Source organism: Grampus griseus (genome assembly GCF_964374135.1).
Source record: "Grampus griseus genome assembly, chromosome: 11".
Lineage (NCBI taxonomy): Eukaryota > Metazoa > Chordata > Mammalia > Artiodactyla > Delphinidae > Grampus > Grampus griseus.
In genome coordinates this window covers 42,644,054-42,666,304 of record NC_139005.1, presented here as the reverse complement: position 1 = coordinate 42,666,304, position 22,251 = coordinate 42,644,054, and the positions used below count along the sequence as shown (strand labels likewise).

General features: G+C 44.6%; 1 protein-coding gene across 3 annotated transcripts; it reads left to right on the top strand.

Annotated features, from left to right (window-relative positions):
- The first annotated feature begins 243 nt into the window (after positions 1 to 243).
- AAAS (aladin WD repeat nucleoporin) lies at positions 244 to 22,008 on the top strand. 3 transcript variants are annotated; one of them, XM_082666828.1, is made up of 16 exons: positions 244 to 463; positions 11,044 to 11,138; positions 13,933 to 13,988; positions 14,301 to 14,392; positions 14,588 to 14,634; positions 14,890 to 14,988; positions 15,310 to 15,453; positions 19,659 to 19,779; positions 20,121 to 20,245; positions 20,433 to 20,493; positions 20,647 to 20,737; positions 20,966 to 21,059; positions 21,147 to 21,214; positions 21,370 to 21,451; positions 21,561 to 21,645; positions 21,775 to 22,008. In XM_082666828.1, the coding sequence occupies exons 1-16, from the start codon at positions 341 to 343 to the stop codon at positions 22,000 to 22,002; spliced, it is 1,611 nt and encodes a 536-aa protein (XP_082522954.1). In that variant the 5' UTR covers positions 244 to 340; the 3' UTR covers positions 22,003 to 22,008. The 3 variants fall into 3 exon arrangements, with proteins under 3 accessions (XP_082522954.1, XP_082522953.1, XP_082522955.1); XM_082666827.1 differs by having other exon boundaries at positions 11,011 to 11,138; XM_082666829.1 differs by lacking the exon at positions 11,044 to 11,138 and having other exon boundaries at positions 294 to 463.
- The last annotated feature ends 243 nt before the right edge of the window (positions 22,009 to 22,251 follow it).

The window sequence follows — 22,251 nt, the reverse complement described above, 5'->3', positions numbered from 1 at the left end:
GTGAGTAGGAGAGCGTGTTGAGGAATTCGGAACTGGGAAAAACAGCAGTCTCACAGGAAACAAAAAAACGCTCCGACCCTTAAATAGTGGTCTGCCCTACGGACGTGTTTACACCGGCCCCCTCTGGCCGCCAGGCGACGCGCGAGGACGCCGGAAGTCTGTCCCGGACTGCGCATGCGTCCTTCTTCTCCGTTACTCTTCCATTCACTTCCGTTGAGCTTTGCATAGCAGTTTGTCCCAGGCGACAACCCGTACGCATCCTAATCTAGCCAGGGAACTAAGAGTCGGCGGAGCGGGATCCGGGAGTTTGCTCAGTCCGGACGTCTTCGGGACCGGCAGGATGTGCTCCCTGGCGTTGTTCCCTCCGCCGCCGCCTAGGGGACAAGTCACCCTATACGAGCACAATAACGAGCTGGTGACGGGCAGTAGCTATGAGAGTCCGCCTCCCGACTTCCGGGGCCAGGTGGTCAGGGCGAGGAGGGAGGAGACCTACAGGCGTGGGGGGCAGAGTCGGAGAGAATGGGGGAGCAGAGGCAACGTGATAGGGGCGGGGTCGAGGTCCCCAGACTGGAGTATTGGAAATAGCCTGGCTCAGGCTGGAGAAGAATAGAAGGACTGGGATGTATTTAAGAGCTGGGATTGGAGGATAAGGGATGCTGAGGGGCTGTGGTGCGGGCCTAGTGGGAACGGAGAGTGAGGGCGAATCTAGGGGATGTGAGGGTGCAGGAGGACTTCTGAAAAGTTGGTACAGAATCTGGGAGAACTGGGAAGGCACAACCTGGGGAGTTTTTTCCTGTGGTGTTTCTGGGAAGGAAAAGGAAGAGAAACTTACATTTATTGAGCGTTTGCTTGGAAGAAAGGCTCTGAGTCAGGTGTTCTCCACAAATGTTTTAATAATGTGATTTAATCACAGCAACTCTATGAAATATTCTAGTTTTACAGATAAGGGAGCTAAGACCTGTTTCCCTGTCCCGCAAGTGTTATATATATATATATTTTTTTCTTTTTCCTTTAACATACTTATTGGAGTATAATTGCTTTACAACGTTGTGTTAGTTTCTGCTGTATAACGAAGTGAATCAGCTATATGCATACATATATCCCCATATCCCCTCCCTCTTGCGGCTCCCTCCCACCCTCCTTATCCCACCCCTCTAGGTGGTCGCAAAGCACCAAGCTGATCACCCTGTGCTATGCAGCTTCTTCCCACTAGCTATCTGTTTTACATTTGGTAGTGTATATATGTTAATGTTGCTCTCTCACTTCGTCCCAGCTTACCCTTCCCCCTCCCTGTGTCCTCAAGTCCATTCTCTACATCTGTGTCTTTATTCCTGTCCTGCCCCTAGGTTCATCAGAATCTTTTTTTTTTTTTTAGATTATATATATGTTCGCATACGGTATTTGTTTTTCTCTTTCTGACTTACTTCACTCTGTATGACAGACTCTGGGTCCATCCACCTCACTACAAATAACTCAATTTCGTTTCTTTTTATGGCTGAGTAATATTCCATTATATATATATATATGCCACATCTTTATTATTTTTTAAAATTTATTTAATTTATTATTTTATTTTTGGCTGCATTGGGTCTTCGTTGCTGTGCACGGGCTTTCTCTAGTTGTGGCGAGCGGGAGCTACTCTTCGTTGTGGTGCATGGGCTTCTCATTGTGGTAGCTTCTCTTGTTGCAGAGCATGGGCTATAGGTGCCTGGGCTTCAGTAGTTGTGGCATGCGGGCTTCAGTAGTTGTGGCACGCAAGCTCTAGAGCGCAGGCTCAGAAGTTGTGGCTCACGGACTTAGTTGCTCCGCGACATGTGGGATCTTCCCGGACCAGGGCTTGAACCCGTGTCTCCTGCATTGGCAGGTAGATTCTTAACCACGGCGCCACCAGGGAAGCCCACATCTTCTTTATCCGTTCATCTGTCGATGGACACTTAGGTTGCTTCCAGGTCCTGGCTATTGTAAATAGTGCTGCAATGAACATTGTGTTACATGACTCTTTTTGAATTATGGTTTTCTCAGGGTGTATGCCCAGTAGTGGGATTGCTGGTCATATGGTAGTTCTATTTTTAGTTTTTTAAGGAACCGCCATACTGTTTTCCATACTAGCTGTATCAATTTACATTCCCACCAACAGTGCAAGAGGGTTCCCTTTTCTCCATACCCTCTCCAGCATTTATTGTTGTAGATTTTTTGATGATGGCCATTCTGACCGGTGTGAGGTGATACCTCATTGTAGTTTTGATTTGCATTTCTCTAATGATTTGTGATGTTGAGCATCTTTTCATGTGTTTGCTGGCAATCTGTATACCTTCTTTGGAGAAATGTCTATTTAGGTCTTCTGCCCATTTTTGGATTGGGTTGTTTGTTTGTTTTTTGATATTGAGCTGCATGAACTGCTTGTATATTTTGGAGATAAATCCTTTGTAAGTTGCTTCGTTTGCAAATATTTTCTCCCATTCTGAGGGTTGTCTTTTCGTCTTGTTTATGGTTTCCTTTGCTGTGCAAAAGCTTTTAAGTTTCATTAGGTTCCATTTGTTTATTTTTGTTTTTATTTCCATTTCTTTAGGAGGTGGGTCAAAAAGGATCTTGCTGTGATTTATGTCATAGAGTGTTCTGCCTATGTTTTCCTCTAAGGGTTTTATAGTGTCTGGCCTTACATTTAGGTCTTTAATCCATTTTTTTTTTTTTTAAACATCTTTATTGGAGCATAATTGCTTTACAATGGTATGTTAGTTTCAGCTTCACAACAAAATGAATCAGTTATATATATACATATGTTCCCATATCTCTTCCCGCTTACGTCACCCTCCCTCCCACCCTCCCTATCCCACCCCTCCAGGCGGTCACACAGCACCGAGCTGATCTCCCTGTGCTATGCGGCTGCTTCCCACTAGCTATCTACCTTACGTTTGGTAGTGTATACATGTCCATGCCTCTTTATTGCTTTGTCACCGTTTACCCTTCCCCCTCCCCATAGCCTCAAGTCCATTCTCTAGTAAGTCTGTGTCTTTATTCCTGTTTCACCCCTAGGTTTTTCATGACATTTTTTTTTCTTAAATTCCATATATATGTGTTAGCATACGGGTCTCTTGTAGACAGCAAATATATGGGTCTTGTTTTTGTATCCATTCAGCCAATCTGTGTCTTTTGGTGGGAGCATTTAGTCCATTTACATTTAAGGTAATTATCGATATGTGTGTTCCCATTCCCATTTTCTTAATTGTTTTGGGTTTGTTATTGTAGGTCTTTTCCTTCTTTTGTGTTTCTTGCCTAGAGAAGTTCCTTTAGCAGTTGTTGTAGAGCTGGTTTGGTGGTGCTGAACTCTCTCAGCTTTTGCTTGTCTCTAAAGGTTTTAATTTCTCCATCAAATCTGAATGAGATCCTTGCTGGGTAGAGTAATCTTGGTTGCAGGTTTTTCTCCTTCAACACTTTCAATATGTCCTGCCACTCCCTTCTGGCTTGCAGAGTTTCTGCTGAAAGATCAGCTGTTAACCTTATGGGGATTCCCTTGTGTGTTATTTGTTGTTTTTCCCTTGCTGCTTTTAATATGTTTTCTTTGTATTTAATTTTTGACAGTTTGATTAATATGTGTCTTGGCGTATTTCTCCTTGGATTTATCCTGTATGGGACTCTCTGTGCTTCCTGGACTTGATTAACTATTTCCTTTCCCATATTAGGGAAGTTTTCAACTATAATCTCTTCAAATATTTTCTCAGTCCCTTTCTTTTTCTCTTCTTCTTCTGGAACCCCTATAATTCGAATGTTGGTACGTTTAATGTTGTCCCAGAGGTCTCTGAGACTGTCCTCAGTTCTTTTCATTCTTTTTTCTTTATTCTGCTCTGCAGTAGTTATTTCCACTATTTTATCTTCCAGGTCACTTATCCGTTCTTCTGCCTCAGTTATTCTGCTATTGATCCCATCTAGAGTACTTTTAATTTCATTTATTGTGTTGTTCATCGTTGCTTGTTTCATCTTTAGTTCTTCTAGGTCCTTGTTAACTGATTCTTGCATTTTGTCCATTCTATTGTCCATTCTATCTCCAAGATTTCGGATCAACCTTACTATCATTATTTTGCATTCTTTTTCAGGTAGACTGCCTATTTCCTCTTCATTTGTTAGGTCTGATGGGTTTTTATCTTGCTCCTTCATCTGCGGTGTGTTTTTCTGTCTTTTCATTTTGCTTATCTTACTGTGTTTGGGGTCTCCTTTTTTGCAGGCTGAAGGTTCGTAGTTCCTGTTGTTTTTTGTGTCTGTCCCCAGTGGCTAAGGTTGGTTCAGTGGGTTGTGTAGGCTTCCTGGTGGAGGGTACTAGTGCCTGTGTTCTGGTGGATGAGGCTAGATCTTGTCTTTCTGGTGGGCAGGTCCACGTCTGGTGGTGTGTTTTGGGGTGTCTGTAGACTTATTATGATTTTGGGCCGCCTCTCTGCTAATGGGTGGGGTTGTGTTCCTGTCTTGCTAGTTGTTTGGCATAGGATGTCCAGCACTGTAGCTTGCTGGTCGTTGAGTGAAGCTGGGTGCTGGCGTTGAGATGGAGATCTCTCGGAAATTTTTGCTGTTTGATATTATGTGCAGCTGGGAGGTCTCTTGTGGATCAGTGTCCTGAAGTTGGCTCTCCCACCTCAGAGGCACAGCACTGACTCCTGGCTGCAGCACCAAGAGCCTTTCATCCACAGGGCTCCTTAATTTGGGATGATTGGTTGTCTATTCAGGTATTCCACAGATGCAGGGTACATCAAGTTGATTGTGGAGCTTTAATCCGCTGCTTCTGATGCTGCTGGGAGAGATTTCCCTTTCTCTTCTTTGTTCTCACAGCTCCCAGGGGCTCAGCTTTGGATTTAGCCCCGCCTGTGCGTGTAGGTCGCCGGAGGGCGTCTCTTTAATCCATTTTGAGTTTATTTTTGTGTATGGTGTTAGGAAGTGTTTTAATTTTATTCCTTTACATGTAGCTGTCCAGTTTTCCCAGCACCACTTATTGAAGAGGCTGTCTTTTCTCCACTGTATATTCTTGCCTCCTTTCTCAAAGATAAGGTGACCATATGTGCATGGGTTTGTCTCTGGGCTTTCTGTCCTGTTCCATTGATCTGTATTTCTGTTTTTGTGCCAGTATCATACTGTCTTGATTACTGTAGCTTTGTACTATAGTCTGAAGTCCGGAAGCCTGATTTGTCCAGCTCCATTTTTCTTTCTCAAGATTGCTTTGGCTATTCAGGGTCTTTTGTGTTTCCCTACAAATTGTGCAATTTTCTGTTCTAGTTGTGTGAAAAATGCCATTGGTAATTTGATAGGGATTGCATTGAATCTGTAGATTGTTTTGGGTAGTATAGTCATTTTCACAATGTTGATTCTTCCAATCCAAGAACATGGTATATCTCTCCATCTGTTTGTATCATCTTTAATTTCTTTCATCAGTGTCTTATAGATTTCTGAATACAGGTCTTTTGTCTCCTTAGGTAGGTTTATTCCTAGGTATTTTATTCTTTTTGTTGCAGTGGTAAATGGGAGTGTTTCCTTAATTTCTCTCTCAGATTTTTCGTCATCAGTTTATAGGAATGCAAGAGATTTCTCTGCATTAATTTTGTATCCTGCTACTCTACCACATTCATTGATTAGTAGTAGTTTTCTGGTAGCATCTTTAGGATTCTCTCTATATAGTATCATGTCATCTGCAAACAGTGACAGTTTTACTTCTTCTTTTCCGATTTGGATTCCTTTTATTTCTGTTTCTTCTCTGATTGCTGTGGCTAAAACTTCCAAAACTATGTTGAATAATGGTGGTGAAGGTGGGCAGCCTTGTCTTGTTTCTGATCTGAGAAGAAATGGTTTCAATTTTTCACCATTGAGAACAATGTTGGCTGTGGGTTTGTCATATATGGCCTTTATTATGTTGAGGTAGGTTCCCTCTATGCCTACTTTCTGGAGAGTTTTTATCATAAATGGGTGTTGAATTTTGTCAAAAGCTTTTTCTGCATCTATTGAGACTATCATGTGGTTTTTATCCTTCATTTTGTTAATGTGATGTATCACATTGACTAATTTGTGTATATTGAAGAATCCTTGCATTCCTGAGATAAACCCCACTTGATCATGGTGTTTGAACCTTTTAATGTGCTGTTGGATTCTGTTTGCTAGTATTTTGTTGAGGATTTTTGCATCTGTGTTCATCAGAGATATTGGCCTGTAGTTTTCTTATTTTGTGACATCTTTGTCTGGTTTGGTATCAGGGTGATGGTGGCCTCATAGAATGAGTTTGGGAGTGTTCCTCCCTCTGCTATATGTTGGAAGAGTTTGAGAAGGATAGGTGTTATCTCTTCTCTAAATGTTTGATAGAATTCGCCTGTGAAGCCATCTGGTCCTGGGCTTTTGTTTGTTGGAAGTTTTTTAATCGCAGTTTCAATTTCAGTGCTTGTGATTGGTCTGTTTATATTTTCTGTTTCTTCCTGGTTCAGTCTCAGAAGGTTGTGCTTTTCTAAGAATTTGTCCATTTCTTCCAGGTTGTCCATTTTATTGGTATATAGTTGCTTGTAGTAATCTCTCATGATCCTTTGTATTTCTGCAGCATCAGTTGTTACTTCTCCTTTTTCATGCTAATTCTGTTGATTTGAGTCGTCTCCCTTTTTTTCTTGATGAGTCAGGCTAATGGTTTATCAATTTTGTTTAGCTTCTCAAAGAACCAGTTTTTAGTTTTCTTGATCTTTGCTATTGTTTCCTTCATTTCTTTTTCATTTATTTCTGATCTGATCTTTATGATTTCTTTCCTTCTGCTAACTTTGAGTTTTTTTTTGGTTCTTCTTCCTCTAATTGCTTTAGGTGTAAGGTTAGGTTCTTTATTTGAGATTTTTCTTGTTTCTTGAGGTAAGGTTGTATTGCTGTAAACTTCCCTCTTAGAACTGCTTTTGCTGCATCCCATATGTTTTGGGTTGTTGTGTTTTCATTGTCATTTGTTTCTAGGTATTTTTTGATTTCCTCTTTGATTTCTTCTGTGGTCTCTCGGTTATTTAGTAGCATATTATTTAGCCTCCACGTGTTTGTATTTTTAAATTTTTCCTGTAGTTGATATCTAGTCTCATAACATTGTGGTCGGAAAAGATACTTGATACGATTTCAGTTTTCTTAAATTTACCAAGGCTTGATTTGTGACCCAGAATATGATCTATCCTGGAGAATGTTCCATGAGCACTTGAGAAGAAAGTGTATTCTGTTGTTTTTGGATGCAGTGTCCTATAAATATCAATTAAGTCCATCTTGTTTAATGTATCATTTAAAGCTTGTGTTTCCTTATTTATTTTCATTTTGGATGATCTGTCCATTGGTAAAAGTCAGGTGTTAAAGTCCCCTACTATTATTGTGTTACTATTTCCCCTTTTATGGCTGTTAGCATTTGCCTTATGTATTGAGGTGCTCCTATGTTGGGTGCATAAATATTTACAATTGTTATATCTTCTTCTTGGATTGATCCATTGATCATTATGTAGTGTCCTTCTTTGTCTCTTGTAATAGTGTTTGTTTTTTTTGTTTTAATTTATTTTTGGCTGCATTGGGTCTTCGTTGCTGCACGCAGGCTTTCTCTAGTTGTGGCGAGCGGGGGCTACTCTTCGTTGTGGTGTGCGGGCTTCTCATTGCAGCGGCTTCTCTTGTTGCAGAGCACGGGCTCTAGGCACGTGGTCTTCAGTAGTTGCGGTGTGCAGGCTTCAGTAGTTGTGGTTTGCAGGCTCTAGAGCGCAGGCTCAGTAGTTGTGGTGCATGGGCCTTGTTGCTCCACGGCATGTGGGAATCTTCCCGGGCCAGGGCTCAAACCCATATCCCCTGCATTGGCAGGCAGGTTCTTAACCACTGCACCGCCAGGGAAGCCCCTAGTCTTTGTTTTAAAGTCTATTTTGTCTGACATGAGGATTGCTATTCTAGCTTTCTTTTGATTTCTATTTGCATGGAATATCTTTTTCCATCCCTTCACTTTCAGTCTGTCTGTGTCCCTAGGTCTGAAGTGGGTCTTTTGTAGACAGCATATGTATGGGTCTTGTTTTTGTATCCATTCAGCCAGTCTATGTCTTTTGGTTGGAACATTTAATCCATTTACGTTTAAGGTAATTATCAATATGTATGTTCCTATTACCATGTTCTTAATTGTTTAGGGTTTGTTTTTGTAGGTCTTTTCCTTCTCTTGTGTTTCCTGCCTAGAGAAGTTCCTTTAGCATTTGTGCTGGTTTGGTGGTGCTGAATTCTCTTAACTTTTGCTTAGCTGTAAAGGTTTTAATTTCTCCATTGACTCTGAATGAGATCCTTGCTGAGTAGAGTAATCTTGTTTGTAGGTTTTCCCCTTTCATCACTTTAAATATGTCCTGCCACCCCCTTCTGGCTTGCAGAGTTTCTGCTGAAAAATCAGCTGTTAACCTTATGGGGATTCCCTTGTATGTTATTTGTTGCTTTTCCCTTGCTGCTTTTAGTATTTTTTCTTGTATTTAATTTTTTAAAGTTTCATTAATATTTGTCTCGTTGTGTTTCTCTTTGGGTTTATCCTGTATGGTACTTTCTGTGCTTCCCAGACTTAATCGACTGTTTCGTTTCCCATGTTAGGGAAGTTTTCAAGTATAATCTCTTCAGATATTTTCTCAGCCTCTTTCTTTTTCTCTTCTTCTTCTGGCACCCCTATAATTTGAATGTTGGTGCGTTTATGTTGTCCCAGAGGTCTCTGAGACCGTCCTCAGTTCTTTGCATTCATTTTTCTCTTTATTCTGCTCCCTGGCAGTTATTTCCACCATTTTATCTTCCAGCTCACTTATCCATTCTTCTGCCTCAGTTATTCTGTTATTGATTCCTTCTGGAGTATTTTTTTTAATACATTTATTTTATTTATTTATTTTTGGCTGTGTTGGGTCTTCGTTGCTGTGCACAGGCTTTCTCTAGTTGCAGCGAGCAGGGGCTACTCTTCGTTGCAGTGCACAGGCTTCTCATTGCGGTGGCTTCTCTCATTGTGGAGCATGGGCTCTAGGCGCATGGGTTTCAGTAGTTTGCAGCACGCAGGTCCAGTAGTTGTGGCTCATGGGCTCTAGAGCACAAGCTCAGTAGTTGTGGTGCACGGGCTTAGTTGCTCTGCGGCATGTGGGATCTTCCCGGACCAGAGGTCGAGCCCATGTCCCCTGCATTGGCAGGTGGATTCTCAACCACTGCGCCACCAGGGAAGCCCCTAGAGTATTTTTTTTTAATTAATTAATATATTTATTTTTGGCTGCGTTGCGTCTTTGTTGCTGCGTGCGGGCTTTCTCTAGTTGCAGTGAGCGGGCGCTACTCTTCATTGCAGTGCACGGGCTTCTTATTGCAGTGGCTTCTCTTGTTGTGGAGCACAGGCTCTAGGTGCACGGGCTTCAGTAGTTGTGGCACACGGGCTTCAGTAGTTGTGGCTGGTGGGCTCTAGAGCGCAGGCTCAGCAGTTGTGGCACACGGGCTTAGTTGCTCCGTAGCATGTGGGATCTTCCCAGGCCAGGGCTAGAACCCGTGTCCCCTGCATTGGCAGGTGGATTCTGGAGCCTGCGCCACCAGGGAAGTCCAGCCCCTAGCGTATTTTTTTTTTTTTTTCACGGTACGCAGCCCTCTCACTGTTGTGGCCTCTCCCGTTGCCGAGCACGGGCTCTGGACGCGCAGGCTCAGCGGCCATGGCACACGTGCTTAGTTGCTCCACAGCATGTGGGATCTTCCTGGACCGGGGCACGAACCCGTGTCCCCTGCATCAGCAGGCGGACTCTCAACCACTGCGCCACCAGGGAAGCCCCCCCTAGAGTATTTTTAATTTCAGTAATTGTGTTGTTCATCACTGTTTGTTTGCTCTTTAGTTCTTCTAGATCCTTGTTAAATGTTTCTTGTATTTTTTCCATTCTGTTTCCAAGATTTTGGATCATCTTTACTATCATTACTCTGAATTCTTTTTCAGGTAGGTTGCCTATTTCATCTTCATTTATTTGGTCTTGTAGGTTTTTACCTTGCTCCTTTGTCTGTAACTTTTTTTTTTTTTTTAAAGAAGATGTTGGGAGTAGGAGTTTATTAATTAATTTATTGTATTTTTGCTGTGTTGCGTCTTCGTTTCTGTATGAGGGCTTTCTCTAATTGTGGCAAGCGGGGGCCACTCTTCATCGCGGTGTGCGGGTGTCTCACTATTGCGGCCTCTCTTGTTGCGGAGCACAGGCTCCAGACGTGCAGGCTCAGTAGTTGTGGCTCACGGGCCTAGTTGCTCTGTGGCATGTGGGATCCTCCCAGACCAGGGATCAAACCCGTGTCCCCTGCATTAGCAGGCAGATTCTCAACCACTACGCCACCAGGGAAGCCCTGTAAAGTATTTTTTTTGTCGTTTCTTTTTTTTTTTTTTCCTCTTTTTGGTGATGGTGCTGTGTTCCTGTCTTACTGGTTGTTTGGCCTGAGACGTCCAGCACTGGAGTTTGCAGGCAGTTGGATAGAGATGGGTCTTGGTGCTGAGATGAGGACCTCCGGGAGGCCTCACTCTGATTAATATTCCCTGGGTCCTGAGGTTCTTTGTTAGTCCAGCGGATTGGACTCGGAGCTCCCAGCACAGGAGCCCGGGCCCGACCTCTGGCCTGGGAACCAGGGTCTCGCAAGCTTCGTGGCGTGGTAAAAAAAAAAAAAGAAAGAAAGAGAAAAAGGAGCAGTACAATATCAAAGAATAAGAAACAAAATAAAATTAGAAAGATAAAAAATATATTAGGAAAAATAAAACTATAGTTGAAGCAACTGGTTGCTGGGGGTTACTCCTGTCCCCTTAGGTGTCCGTGGTTCCCCAGCGGTGCCTGGTAGGTGCCCTAGTTGTGAGGAGACACGAATTCCACATCCTTCTAGTATGTCATCTTGACTCCGCCCCCCTCCACAAGTGTTATATTTGTGGAAATGGGAAACAGGTCTCTGGAGCCTCTTACCCTCAGCCCTGCCAAGGGTTGGAGATGGCAGGAAGTTAGTAGAGATTAGGGAAGAGACTGACTCACTGTCATACCTCATTTCTGGCTCTAGTGGATCAATCTTCCTGTCCTAAACCTTACTAAGGATCCCCTGAAGACCCCTGGGAGGTTGGACCATGGCACAAGAACGGCCTTCATCCACCACCGGGAACAAGTGTGGAAGAGATGCATCAACATTTGGTGAGACATGGCAAAGGGTCTCTTGGGCCAGTGGTCTGCAGATCCTGGAGGCAATGAGGTCACCACCCCCTCTGCCTTGGCCTCCCAGCCCTCTCTATCTCAGAGCTGTGTATCATTCAGCATATCAAATTATCAGTCCTTTTTGTGGAACTCAAGGCTGTGCAACAGTAGTTCCATTTCAACTCCAGTGACTTGCTTTCCTTTTTGGTTTAATTCTGTGAACCTGTTCCCTCCTTATGTCATTATTACTTTCTGAGCCTTTACTGGAAGCTCAGCAAGGTTAGGTATAAGGTTGCAGTGAATAATCTCATACATAGGTCATTCATTTTGCACATGTAGGAGTGAAGCCTGGATTGAATTCCTGGCTGTGCCACTTTTTAGCTATGTGACCTTGGTCAAGTTACTTAATCACTCTGTCCCTCAATTTCATCTGTAAAAGGGAGCCTATCTTACAAGGTTGTAGTAATGATTAAATGAGTAAAACACTTAGAACAGTGCCTGGCCCATATTAATCCCATCAAGAGTTAGCTATTATTCTTATTATTATCATCATCATCATCATATGTAGGATGAATTCCTACAAATGAAGTAGCTGGGTTCAAAGGGTATGTTCATTTGTAATTTCATGAGCTATTGCCATATAGTCCTCTGTTTAAGTTGTACATATTTACAGATCTACCACCAGTGTATGAGACAACTATACTCCAATAAAAATTAAAAAACAGGGCTTCCCTGGTGGTGCAGTGGTTGAGAGTCCGCCTGCCGATGTGGGGGACATGGGTTCGTGTCCCGGTCCGGGAAGGTCCCACATGCCGTGGAGCGGCTGGGCCCGTGAGCCATGGCCGCTGAGCCTGCGCGTCCGGAGCCTGTGCTCCGCAGCGGGAGAGGCCACAACAGTGAGAGGCCTGCGTACCGCAAAAAAAATAAATAAATAAAAAATAAAAAACAACAACAAAACAAACACAGTGTATGAGAGTGCCTGTTTCCTAACACATGTGCTATCAAGCTTTGATATTTGATATTGCATTACAGTTTAATTTGCATGTCTCCTTGAGTGCAGCTAAACATCAAGTCATGGTCTGAAAAGCCATTCAGTCCTGGGTGCTTTCTCACTTTCTGCCTCTCTAGCTGCTGCTGCTCTTCCTGCTCTCTTTTTTTTTTTTTTGCGGTACGCGGGCCTCGGACTGTTGTGGCCTCTCCCGTTGCGGAGCACAGGCTCCGGACACGCAGGCTCAGCGGCCATGGCTCATGGGCCCAGACGCTCCGCGGCATGTGGGATCTTCCCGGACCGGGGCACGAACCCGCGTCCCCTGCATCGGCAGGCGGACTTTCAACCACTGCGCCACGAGGGAAGCCTCCTGCTCTCTCTTAAATGTTGGTGTCCCTAGGCTGGACTTGTGATTGATGCTTCACACCTGGGTGTTCACTTGTCTGCCCAACACCCTCGGTTAGAGATATTCCACAGGCTTCATACACTCAGCTTGTTCAAAATCAATCTCTTCATTTTCCTCTCTAAGCTGGCTTCTTCCTTGTGTTTTTCATCTCAAGGAATAGCCTTCCTAGTCATATAGAAGCAAGTGGTTTGAATGTAGGCTCTGGGGCAGGCAGGCAGGTTGAATCCTGACTCTGCTATTTCCTACTTAGTTCACCTTTGATAATTAACCTCTTCACACTCTCTGTTCTCTCATCTAAAAATGCTGATGATAACGATACCTATTTTGTAGGGTTGTGATAAAGGCTGAATTAGATGATGCATGTGATGCATCTAGCCCAGCCCTGGCACAGTGTAAGCAGCATTAAATGCTATAATTATCACCTGCGTGTTTCCCTTGATACTGCTCTTTCCCTTACTAATGTCTAATTAGTCCTCAAATCCTGTCCATTCTACTTCCTTGAGCACTCAAGTCTGTCTTTTCTCCATCCCCAGTGGTTCAGGCCACTTTGGCCTTTCTTCTAGATTCCTGAAGTAGCCTCTTAACCCATTTCTTTCTCTCCATTCTTTTTGCCCTCTAATCTGCAGCCAGACTGATCTTTCTAAAATACCAGTGTGATCAGTTTATTCCTCAGCTTAAACTCTTTCTGTGGCTTTCCATTCACTATCTTAGGGCAAGTCTTCTTTTTTTTTTTAATAATTTGTTTCGTAAATTTATTTTATTATTATTTTTTATAAATCTACCTATTTATAAATCTATTTATCAATCGATCTATTTTTTCTAAATCTATAAAATTTATTTTTGGCTGCGTTGGGTCTTTGTTGCTGCGTGTGAGTTTTCTCTAGTTGCAGTGAGCGGGGGCAACTCTTCGTTGCAGTGCATGGGCTTCTCATTGCGGCGGCTTCTCTTGTTGCGGAGCACGGGCTCTAGGCACTCGGGCTCAGTAGTTGTGGCTCGCGGGCTCTAGAGCACAGGCTCAGTAGTTGTGGCGCAAGGGCTTAGTTGCTCCACGGCATGTGGGATCTTCCTGGACCAGGGCTTGAACCGGTGTCCCCTGCATTGGCAGATGGATTCTTAACCACTGTGCCACCAGGGAAGTCCCTTAGGGCAAGTCTTGACTCCTTGATCTGTGCACAAAGCCCTGAAAGACCTCTGAGCCTTAGTTGCCTCACTGGTGGACAATTTATATATTGTCCTCTCATGGGTACAATGAAAGGACTATATAAAGTACATATCACATAGTTGTCACTCATTAAGTGTGAGTGTTATTTTTAATACATGTTTATTGAGTGAATGAATAGATGAACTTAGAGAGCAGACTGAAGGGATCAGAGTGACTCACAGCTCCCTCTCCTGTTCAGGCGTGATGTGGGACTTTTTGGTGTGCTGAATGAAATTGCAGACTCAGAGGAGGAGGGTAAGTGTGTTTACCTCTAGCCTTCTCTAGTTTTATGGTTGCCACCTCCCATCCATATTCTCCCTAATTCATCCCAATACCTGTTGGCCCAGCGCCTTTCCCTTTAGCCCTGTATTTCCCAGCCCATTTGACTCTGCTGGTACCATCTTCTCTTCCCCTCTACCTACCCCCATACCATAGAGTGGGTGTCCAGAGCACTTGTTGGGTGGAAGGATCTGGGGAGTGCTTGCCCTTGCTCGTCCCTCACCTAGGAGGGTGCCCAGTGAGAACCCTGTGAATGGTTTAATCACAGCTGCTTTCTCAACCCCACAGTGTTTGAGTGGGTGAAGACGGCATCCAGCTGGGCCCTGGCACTCTGTCGATGGGCCTCCTCCCTCCATGGGTCTCTGTTTCCCCATCTGTCTGTAAGTTTGGCTTCCCCCCGGCCCTCCCTGGCTGCTGCTCCCCCACTCCCACCCCCTCTCCACTTCCTATGTCTTAGGGTCAGGGTGTGATGAGAAGACTGCAGAGGGTATGAATGGTCCAGCTCCCCTGTGGGAGCATCGAGGGGATAAGCTCCTTTTTTCCCAGTGCAACCTCTATCCGCTTTGTTATTACAGCTCAGGAGTGAAGATCTGATTGCTGAATTCGCTCAAGTCACAAACTGGTGAGTGTACAAGCTCTGGAGCGTTTGTGGGAAGCAAGTCCTGAACCTTGGAACTTCTTCTGGGGAGAGGGAAATCAAGGCAGAGACTCCTCATACCCCTTTCCTGACTGCTCCCCACATTCTCCCTCCTACCGCCCCCCAAAAGAAAGAAAAGCAGTGAAAAATAATAGTGCCCTCACACAGAAGGGAACCCGAGCTCTGGGCCGGGAATGGCGAGGTGCAGGTCGGGATTCCTCACCCTCACTCCTGCCCCAGGTCCAGCTGCTGCTTGAGGGTCTTTGCGTGGCACCCACACACCAACAAGTTTGCGGTGGCCCTGCTAGATGACTCCATCCGTGTGTATAATGCCAACAGGTATGTGTGGGGCACGCTGGGTGGACTCGGAGTCTTCAGTCTCCATCGGTCAGTCCCCACTTCCTTCTCCAGCCTTGGTGCCCCGGGAGTCCTGCAGTTCCTGGGCCTGGTCCATGGCTCCTTCCAGAACTGGGGTCAGGGAGGCCCCACAACTGGATGCGTCCTCTTTCCAGATCCAGTCTTTATCCTGTCCTCTGTCCCACAATACCCACAGGCCCTGGATGATCAGCTTTCTCTCGGGATTTCCCTCCTCAACCACAACTCAGGTCGCTGCGCCTTAGTGTCCCTGCTTTGACCCCATCCCCTCCCCTTTCACCCCAGCACTATAGTCCCCTCCCTGAAGCACCGGCTGCAGCGAAATGTGGCGGCCCTGGCCTGGAAGCCCCTCAGTGCCTCCGTCTTGGCTGTGGCCTGCCAGAGCTGCATTCTCATCTGGACCCTGGACCCCACGTCCTTGTCTACCCGGTGAGTCCCAGCTGTCTCTCTCTTACCTTGGCCTGAGGGTCGTGGCCATGCTGGGGTGGTGAGGAGGTCTGGAAGGAGAAGTTCTTTTTCCTCACAGCACTTCCCAGGGCTACGGGAGAAGCAGACCTAAGGCCAAGGTGGAGGTGCTGAGAAGATCTAATCTAGAGAAAGGGACAGAACTGGGGGCTTCTGGGATTGTGGGGAGTTTGTACCTATGGATCATGGATTGGAAAGACTGTCTCTTTCAGAGGACTGCCAAATGTAGGTTTAAAGGAAAGGGGGAAGGGAATTAATATGGATAAAAGCTGAAACCGATGAAATTGGAAAAAATCCCCATGAGGACTAACTAAATATAAAACCAGAAACTGGTTCTTTAAATTATGAATAAAGAAGAAAACCTTTTGGCCAGCCTTAATAAGGTAAAATAGAAAATCAAAGTACACTATTTTCAAAATGGGAAAGGAGAGATAACCGCAAATATGGAAGAAAATAGAATTATTGAGCATATTATATATAAGTTTAGACTAACAGATTTGAAAACCTAAAGGAAATGTTTGTCTAGCAAAATATATGTTATCAAAGTGGACTGTAGAAGCAATTAAAACGGATGAGCTCTACCCCTAAAAAAAGATGCCAGGCTGAGATGGTTTTATGAGAGTTCTATCTAATTGTCAAAGAAAAGATAATCTCCATGTTATCTGAACTAATCCAGATCATAAAAAATTTGGAAAGCCTCCTGATTTATTTTCCTTTTAATAAACTTTGTGCATAATTTTAGATTTTTAGAAAAGCTGCAAAGATAGTAGAGTTTTGGTATACCTTTCACATCATCGTTAACGTCTGATATAACCATGTTAGATTTGTCAAAACTAAGAAACTGACATTTGTACATTGTTATTAACTAAACTCCAAACTTTGTTCTAATTTCACCAGTTTTCTCATTAATGTCCTCTTTCTGTCCCAGGATCAATCCTGATTTATTTCTTTTTATACAAATCTTTTTAAAAATATATATATATTATTTATTTATTTGGCTGTGCGGGTCTTTAGTTGTGGCACTCGGAATCTTTGTTGTGGCATGCGGGATCTTTCATTGCGGTGCATGGGCTCTCTAGTTGTGGCACACAGGCTCTAGAGCACACGGGCTTGGTTGCCCCACGGCATGTGAGATCTTAGTTCCCTGACCAGGGCTCGAACCCACGTCCCCTGAGTTGGAAGGTGTATTCTTAACCACTGGACCATGAGGGAAGTCCCCATCCTGATTTATTTCCATAAACCTAATGTAACCTAACCTGACAATAGGTGGTATAAGAAAGAAAATATTTGAGCATAGATTTTATTTATTTATTTACTTCCTTCCCTCCTTCCCTCCTTCCTTACTTTACTTCCTCACCATGCCTCGTGGCTTGCGGGATCTTAGTTCCCCGACCAGGGGTTTTTTTTGTTTTAAATTTTTATTGCAGTATAGTCAATTTACAATGTTGTGTTAGTTTCTGCTGTACAGCAAAGTGAATCAGTTATACATATACATATATCCACTCTTTTTTTAGATTCTTTTCCATATAGGCCATTACAGAGTATTGAGTAGAGTTCCCTGTGCTATACAGTAGATCTTTAGTTATGTATTTGATATACTGACCAGGGACTGAACCTGCGCCCTTGGCAGTGAAAGCATGAAGTCCTAACCACTGGACTGTCAGGGAACTCCCCTGAGCATAGATTTTAAAATGCTTAATAAAATATTAGCAAATAGAGTCCAAAAGCATATTTAAAAAAAAATCGTAACCAAGTAGAATATTCCAGAAATTAAAAACTATTCACCATTAGGAAGTCTATTAAAATGATTGTTACATTTGCAAATTAAAGGAGGAAAGTGTTTCTATAAATAAATGCCCTTCTCAATAAGCAGACATTCAGCTGAATACATAAACAGGAATACAAAGAGACAACCTAAACATAAAGAGTATATATGCAAAATCAGTGGCTACCATATTGAACAGTGAAATAGGAAATACTAAAGGTATTTCCAGTAATGTCAAGATAAAGACAGAGATGTCATTACCACCATTATTAACCAACATTATTTGTGGAGGTTCTTTTGAGGGCAGTTAAGACAAGAAAAGGAAACATGGTAAAGTCTTGTGAAAGAAGAGAAAATTATTTTTATTTGATGATATGATTTTAAACCTAGATAAGACAAGAGATTCAACCAAAAAAACCTATTTAATCTAATAAGAAATTTAAGTAGTAAGGTAACTGGATCCAAGAAACTGAAAATGTAATAGCTTCCCTTGGTACCAACAATAATCAGTTGAGAAATTACAATGGAAAATATGTTCTATTTACAACAGGTACAACAATTACTATAGATTACTAGGAATAAATTGTTAAATTTATTTAATCTGTTAGACATCTGAAGAAAGTGGTTGAAGAATATTAAACAAGAGCTTAATTAATGGAGGGATGTGTTATATTCCTGGGTAGGAAAATTTAATCATGAAGATGTCAGATTAAGTGTATTTCCCATCAGAATTCTGCTGGTTTTTGTGAACTGGACAAAATAATAGAGTTTTTATGAAAGAATAAATGTGGAAGGATTGCCAAGAAAAGTTTGAAAAGGAAGCATATTGAGAGGAGATTTGCCCTACCAGGTATTGAAATATTTTATGAAGTTATAGTAACAAAGTTATTGGCATAAGATCAAACAGATCAGTGTAACAGAACAACATTCAGGAACAGATCCAAGAATTTATGGAAATTTAATATGTGATGAACTTGGATTTGCACTGCAATAGAGTAGTTTTTGTTTTTTTTTAGTGGTTTTGGCATAATTGGCTATCTATTTAGAAAACAATACAGTTTGTCCTTGCTTTACATTTTATATACAAATAAATTCCAAGCAGACAAAAGAACTAAATGTAAAAATAAATAAATAAAAGGACTAGAAGAATGTATAGAATGCTTTTTGGCCCATTCAGAATTATAGTATGATAATTATTATTTTTTTGGCTGCACCGTCAGGCTTGTGGGGTCTTAGTTCCCTGACTGGGGATTGAACCCTGGCCCTCAGCAGCGAGAGCGTGGAGTCCTGACCACTGGACCACCAGGGAGTTCCCAGTATGCTAGTATTATTAAAGTTGAAATGTTTGATAATATCCAATACTAGCAAGACTAGGAAAACTACAGGTAGAGTATATTGTGGTACAAACTTTTCAGAATATATTTGTTGGCATATTTATCTTTTGAAAGGTTCAAGCCTTTTTTTACCTGCAATTCCACTTTAATACTCTATTCTACACAAATAATGACGAGTACATAAAGATATAGGGAATATTTTTTGCAGTACCGTTTGTAACAGCTGAAATATCCATTTGTGGTGGCCTGACTGAGTAAATTGTAGTTCATCTATTCAGTGGAATGCAGTGGGGCCACTGAAAAGAATGAGATGGATCTCTGTAAACTGATGTATTGTAAAGTTAAGAGAGTTAGTTGTAGACTGGTGACCTAAGATCTCATTAGAGCTTAAGGGGGGTATAGTTGGGAGGAGAAAGGACAAGGTGGCATTAATTTGGCTAGTAGCCTGTACCTGTCAGGCCAAGAATGTGGCTCTGGAGATACAGAGCTGACGGACACAGCCGGGGCCCCTCAACTAGTTCCCAGTTTAGTGAGGGGGGGGGGGTTTGCCACGTGCGCCGTCTTTGATGAGGAGAAAATGATGTGGGAGCGCCGGGGAGGGAAGCTGATTCTGACAAGGAAAGGCAGAAAGACAGAGTTAGGAGCACAGGCTGAATCCTGGAGAGTGGTGGATAACTGTAGGAAGAGAAGAGATTGGAACCTTGAAGTGATGGCATGGATTATCCCATGCTCCAGGAAGGATGGTCCTGTGGGGAGAGAGCTCTCATCTAGAGCAGAACATGCATCTCCCCAGCCCAGTACCTTCTAGCTTTACTGGTCAAAAGTTTTTGTCTCGTTCAGGCTTTTTTGTCCCTTTCACCTGTTTTCCTTTCTGGACCTCCTGATAGTGACTGCCCTTCCTTCCTTCTTTTTCTTTAACTTCCATGATCCTTATTCATTTTCCCCAACCTGGATTTGAACTCAGAGGGGCCATTGGGATTGGGAAGCTTTAGCAGGAGGAGGCAGGGGAATAGAATCATGGGCTTTCTTCCTGTTGTCTTCTAACTCCACACCCCGTTTCCCCTCGGCAGACCCTCTTCCGGCTGTGCCCAAGTGCTCTCTCACCCTGGGCACACGCCTGTCACCAGCTTGGCCTGGGCCCCCAGTGGGGGTCGGCTACTCTCAGCTTCACCTGTGGACGCTGCCATCCTGGTGAGTTGGTCCCCACGCCTCTTCTGGTCATTTCAGCCACCCCAGACTTGAGGAGAGAGCTTTCTTTGCCTGGTGGTGGGAAATACCCTGGGGGAAGGAGAGGAACAGCTGTCCATTCAATCTTAAACATATCCAGGGAAAGGCGCTGCACCAGCCTGACTCCTCAGATGTAGATTTCTGCCTGCTGTCAGTATAGACATAACCCTATTTCCTCCTGTTTTAACTGTCCCTTTCCCACGTCCTCCCCTCTGGTTCTTTGTACCTTAAGGAAGGGCGGCCCCCCGTGGGATGGTAGGGATGCTTGAGTCTCCCCTGTCTCACTCTTTTCCCCTTTCTCCTAGGTATGGGATGTCTCAACAGAGACCTGTGTTCCCCTTCCCTGGTTTCGGGGAGGTGGGGTTACCAACCTGCTCTGGTCCCCGGATGGCAGCAAAGTCCTGGCTACCACTCCTTCAGCTCTCTTTCGGTGAGTAGGGGGAGGGCGGGGAGGGGGGCAGGAACGACCTAGAGAAAGGCACTAGGCTCCTGGAACTGCGAGTGCCACAACCTTCTGTCCGCGTTCCCATTCACCTGAATGTGGGACTGACAGGAAGGGAAGTCCAGGCTGTGACACCTAGAGTTCCTAAGCTGTGACCTGCCTCTCTTTGGCACAGAGTCTGGGAGGCCCAGATGTGGACTTGTGAGCGGTGGCCTACCCTATCAGGGCGATGTCAGGTAGGAGGGACTGTGCGTCTCAGGAGCGGGGGCGGAGGTGGGCCCTGCTCCCCCAGGCGTGTCCCCCCACCTCCTCTACTTCTCTTCCTCGTGTGCTTCCCTCCTGTATTCCCATAGACCACTCTTTCCCTGCCTTTTGCTCCCTGACCCCAGACTGGCTGCTGGAGTCCTGATGGAAACCGCCTGCTGTTCACTGTGTTGGGGGAACCATTGATTTACTCCTTGTCGTTCCCAGAACGTTGTGGTGAGTCCAGGGAAACACTTCTGGATGCACAACATCTGGGGTAGTCGGAGGGAGACAGGAACCATCTGGAATATGCTGCTCTGAAGGATAAAGGGAAGAAACTTGGGGAAAAAAAAAAAGGAATAAGCTTGGGAGCCTTGAGAGGTGTTGATGCCTGTGATGGAGAGGAGGCAGGGGCCAGTGGGAGGCCCCTTTCTTGTCCTTAAGAGCCTCTGCCCTGATCCGCAGGTGAGCGAAAGGGGTGCGTTGGAGGCGCGAAGTCAGCTACGATTGTGGCAGATCTGTCTGAGACGACAGTACAGACACCAGATGGAGAGGAAAGGTGAGCTGGGTGGGCGAGGGAGGGGCAGTGAGACAAAGCTGGGAGGGACCACGCTGAGCCCTCCCAACCTGCTGTTCTGACCCATAGGCTTGGGGGAGAGGCTCACTCCATGGTCTGGGACCCAAGTGGGGAGCGGCTGGCTGTGCTCATGAAAGGTAAGAGGAGGGGAGGGAGGCCTTTGCTCCGGCCGCACCATCTTCCCATTAATTGACTGTTTCCAGGCCCTGGCTGCAGTTCTTCTCTGCCCCTGCCCCTACCCTGGGATTCTGCCTCCAGAGTTCCTTCCTATCCCTGTATCCACTTCTTACAGGAAATCCACGGGTCCAGAATGGTAAACCAGTCATCCTCCTTTTTCGCACTCGAAACAGCCCTGTGTTTGAGCTACTTCCTTGGTAGGTGCTGGGCAGGTGTGGTCCCCCCCCGGCCTCCCATACCAAACCCATACCCTCTACACCTGCCTTCTGCCTCCAGCAGCCTGCTCACCTTTCCTTCTGCCCCTAGTGGCGCTGTCCAGGGGGAGCCAGGAGCCCAGGCCCAGCTCATCACTTTCCATCCTTCGTTCAACAAAGGAGCTCTGCTCAGCGTGGTGAGTAGGCCAGCTGCTGTGGTTGCAGGAGTGGGCTGAGGAGCAAGGGCTGCAGCTGCTGTGTGGCTCTGCTGTATGGCCTTCTTTGGGCTCAGACTGGTCAGACTTTGCTTTCCCCTCTCTCTGCAGTGCTGGTCCACGGGCCGGATCGCCCACATCCCTCTGTACTTTGTCAATGCCCAGTTTCCACGTTTTAGCCCAGTGCTTGGCCGAACTCAAGAGCCCCCAGCTGGGGGCGGAGGCTCTATTCATGATCTGCCCCTCTTTACTGAGACGTCCCCAACCTCTGCCCCTTGGGACCCTCTCCCAGGGCCACCCCTTGGTCGGCCCCACTCCCCTCACTCCCGCATTCAATAATAAAAAGTGTCCTTTTTTTGTTTTCCATTCGATTATGAGACTCTTATCTTTACCCAACATTGGGGTATACTGAAGAAGAAGAAGCCGTGGACTTTGGGTTAAGATCTTGGCTCTTTCACTTTTTAGTCATTTCTTGTGAATTTGGTCAAGTTATTTACCCTTAGAAACTGGAGAGTTTCCAAACGATTTGGAAAGCAAAGCTGAGAAAATACCTAGCACAGGCTCTGGCACATAACAGATGTTGTACTT

Coding starts and splice junctions, on each gene's coding strand:
- AAAS (XM_082666827.1), top strand. CDS start 341: ATGTGCTCCCTGGCGTTGTTCCCTCCGCCGCCGCCTAGGGGACAAGTC. Junction 19,780..20,120: donor CTGTGGACGCTGCCATCCTG/GTGAGTTGGTCC, acceptor CCTTTCTCCTAG/GTATGGGATGTCTCAACAGA. Junction 20,738..20,965: donor GTCGTTCCCAGAACGTTGTG/GTGAGTCCAGGG, acceptor CCTGATCCGCAG/GTGAGCGAAAGGGGTGCGTT.